Source organism: Malaclemys terrapin, chromosome 21 (assembly GCF_027887155.1).
Source record: "Malaclemys terrapin pileata isolate rMalTer1 chromosome 21, rMalTer1.hap1, whole genome shotgun sequence".
Lineage (NCBI taxonomy): Eukaryota > Metazoa > Chordata > Testudines > Emydidae > Malaclemys > Malaclemys terrapin.
This window is the reverse complement of record NC_071525.1, coordinates 17,758,454-17,761,360: the sequence shown is the minus strand read 5'-3', so window position 1 is coordinate 17,761,360 and position 2,907 is coordinate 17,758,454. Positions and strand designations below refer to the sequence as shown.

General features: G+C 56.9%; 1 gene segment (V, D, J or C); it reads left to right on the top strand.

Moving 5' to 3' along the window:
- Positions 1–571: 571 nt before the first annotated feature.
- LOC128827014 (Ig heavy chain V region 3-like) lies at positions 572–1,497 on the top strand. The segment is given in 2 exon segments: positions 572–711; positions 806–1,497. Coding segments are annotated over 2 exon segments (399 nt in total).
- The last annotated feature ends 1,410 nt before the right edge of the window (positions 1,498–2,907 follow it).

The window sequence follows — 2,907 nt, the reverse complement described above, 5'->3', positions numbered from 1 at the left end:
CAGATCCACTGGTCTAGCTCCGGCTCCACTCAGCTTCAGCACTGATGCTGCTGCTCTGCCTCCAGCCCCGTGGGCTGCTTCTCTGGCCCCCCCGGCTGGCCCGGCCCTGCTCCCGGCACAGGGTCTCCTCTCCCTGGGCTGGGTCTCTGGGACTGCTCCCAGCTCTGCTTCCCGGGCTGCTTGTCTGCCCCCTCTGGCCGGCCCGGCTCTGCTCCCCAGCTCAGCTCGGGCCCCTGCTCTCTCCTTAGCTCTGCCCCCCGCTGTCTGACCCAGGCAATCCCAGCTCACAGGGAGACGGGACCCCCCTGGCCTCCTGACTCTCTCATTAGCCTGCCGCTCTGTCCATCAGGCTCAGAGGCTGAGCGTGACCTGGAGCATTGGCCTCTCCCCATTCTTTTAGTGCTGGGAGCTGGCCAAGCAAAACACCCACTGAATGTCAGTAAGGGGACAACAGGCCCTTACACTAGGGCGAGCCAATCAGATCACTGGCAGGAGGAGTGTGTGTCTCTTACAAGGCGGGGACATGCAAATGAGGGAGACGGTTTCCTGTTTAAATCTGCGCCGCTCTCTGCCCAGGCTGCACCCGGAGACAGGATCCGCAGCCCCTGGCTCTGAGCAGTGACCAGCCAGTCGCCTGAGAACTTTCCGCTCCAGCACCAGGAAAGATGAGATTTTTGCTCCTTTTAAGTTTGGCGGCAGCAGCTTTACAAGGTACGTTCCTCCCTCCGAATAACTGGCAGAGTTAGAAGAATATTGTGTTATCGCTATTTCTATACCGATAGTAATGGCCTGTCTTTATTCTCAGGTGTCCAGTCCCAGGTCCAGCTGGTGGAGTCTGGAGGGGGTGTGAAAAGGCCTGGAGAGTCTGTCCATATCACCTGCAAAGCCTCCGGGTTCACCTTCAGTGATTCCTACCTGAGCTGGCTCCGACAGGCTCCCGGAAAGGGACTAGAATGGGTCGGTGATATAAACCCCGATGGGAGCGATATACGCTACCTTGATTCAGTGAAAGGCCGATTCACCATCTCCAGGGATAATTCCAAGAGTGAGCTGTATCTGCGAATAACCAACCTGCAATCCGAGGACGAAGCCAACTATTACTGCGTGAGAGACACAGAGAAACCCCCTCTCCCGGCAGCCGTGCAGGGGCAGCAGTGACAGTCACCCCACTTCGGGCTTAGACAGGAGACCCGACAACCGGGTGAATGTAACACAAACCTACCGTTTGTGTTACATTCACCCTGCTGTTACTCACACCTTCTTGTCATCTGTTTGAAATGGGCCATCCTGATTATCACTACAAAAGTTTTTTTTCTCCTGCTGATAGTAGCTCAGTTTAATTGCTTTGTCTTGTTAGAGTTGGTAAGGCAACCCCATCTTCTCATGTTCTCTGCATGTATATCTCTCCCTACTGTATTTTCCACTCCATGCATCAGTTGAAGTGGGCTGTAGCCCAGGAAAGCTTATTCCCAAATAAATTTGTTAGTCTCTAAGGTTCCACAAGGACTCCTCGTTCTTTCTACTGTCAATGTCTCCCTTTCCTTCCCAGAGCCCCGCTGAGCCTGCGGTGCGCAGTTCCCTCGCTTCATCGGGGAACCCCAATCCAGAGTGAGTCCGGTTTTGAGACACTCTCCCCTCGGAGACCTGGCACGTTGGCTCTCCCGGGGCCCGTCTCGGTGTCAGACTCACAGGACAGCCTCCGCCAGTGTACAGGAGACAAGCGCATTGCGGGACTGATTCAGTGCCAATGGGATCAGAGTCAATGGGATTTATCCCCCTGCCCTCATTGGGGTTTGCCTCACATCCAATGGATGGAGAGAATTCCTCATGGGGCCAAATCCTCCGCTAGTGTAAAGTCCCTGCAACTGCTTTCAGTATACGCGAGTTACTCCTGATTGACACCAGGGAGGCTTGGGCCCTTTCAGCAAACTGGGACATTTATTGCATTAATGCAGGAGAAGGTGATTAGTTCATTATAACTGATGTGAGGCCCCTCACCGGGGCGTCTCCACCCTTCACAAGCGGTTATTGCCTTTATCCCCACAACGCCGCCGGGAGGCTGGGGAACTCTCACAGCCCCTGGTTCCAAGAGGCAGGACTGAGGCAGAGAGATGGAGGCTGGGGTATGGAAATGAGCCATTCAGAGTCCGGGGGGGGGGGGGGGGGCAGAGATCACCCAGCGCCTGAATAAACCCCACGTCGCTGAGCCTGGGGATGTGGCACTGCTGGGACTTCCCAACGCGGCTCGAGGATTGTTTTCACCCACCTGCCATTGGGAAATCACAGCCTGGCCTCTCCGCTGGTGTCAATGGCTGGAGCAGAGATTTCCTAACCCACAATAAAGTTCCACAATGTCATGGAATAATCATGGAGATAACAGACCCGCCCCACAGCCCTCGGGGACATCACTCACGCCAGGGCTGGCAGTCAGGGCATTGGGGGCAGTCGCGTGACAGGGCCGGATGAACGTTTTGTGGGCCCGGCGCCAAACATATTTGTGGTCCCCCATGGAGGCAATGGAGCCTTGTACAGGGGGTTGGTCCCCAGAGCGAGGGGCCAGCCAGAGGCAATGGGGCCTGGCATGACTGGGGCACTGTTTACAAACTGGCAGTTGCCAGATGCACAGTGCCCCGCCTGGCCCTGTGCTGCCAGAGTGCCCCTTCCCCTTGGGGGCAGGCCCATACTGCACCACACAGCCCCCCCTGCCAACACCGGAACACCCCCCCGCCCAATTCCCAATGGCCAGAGCCTCCCCAGACTCACTATGCCCTCCCCTCCCCCACAAATGTCCAGCACCCTGCACAACACCACCCTCGCCCAGCGCCCCCTGCCCACAGCCCCACCACCAGGGCCGTCCTTAGGATTTATGGGGCCCTACACAGTATTATTAAACTGGTACCCCAATGC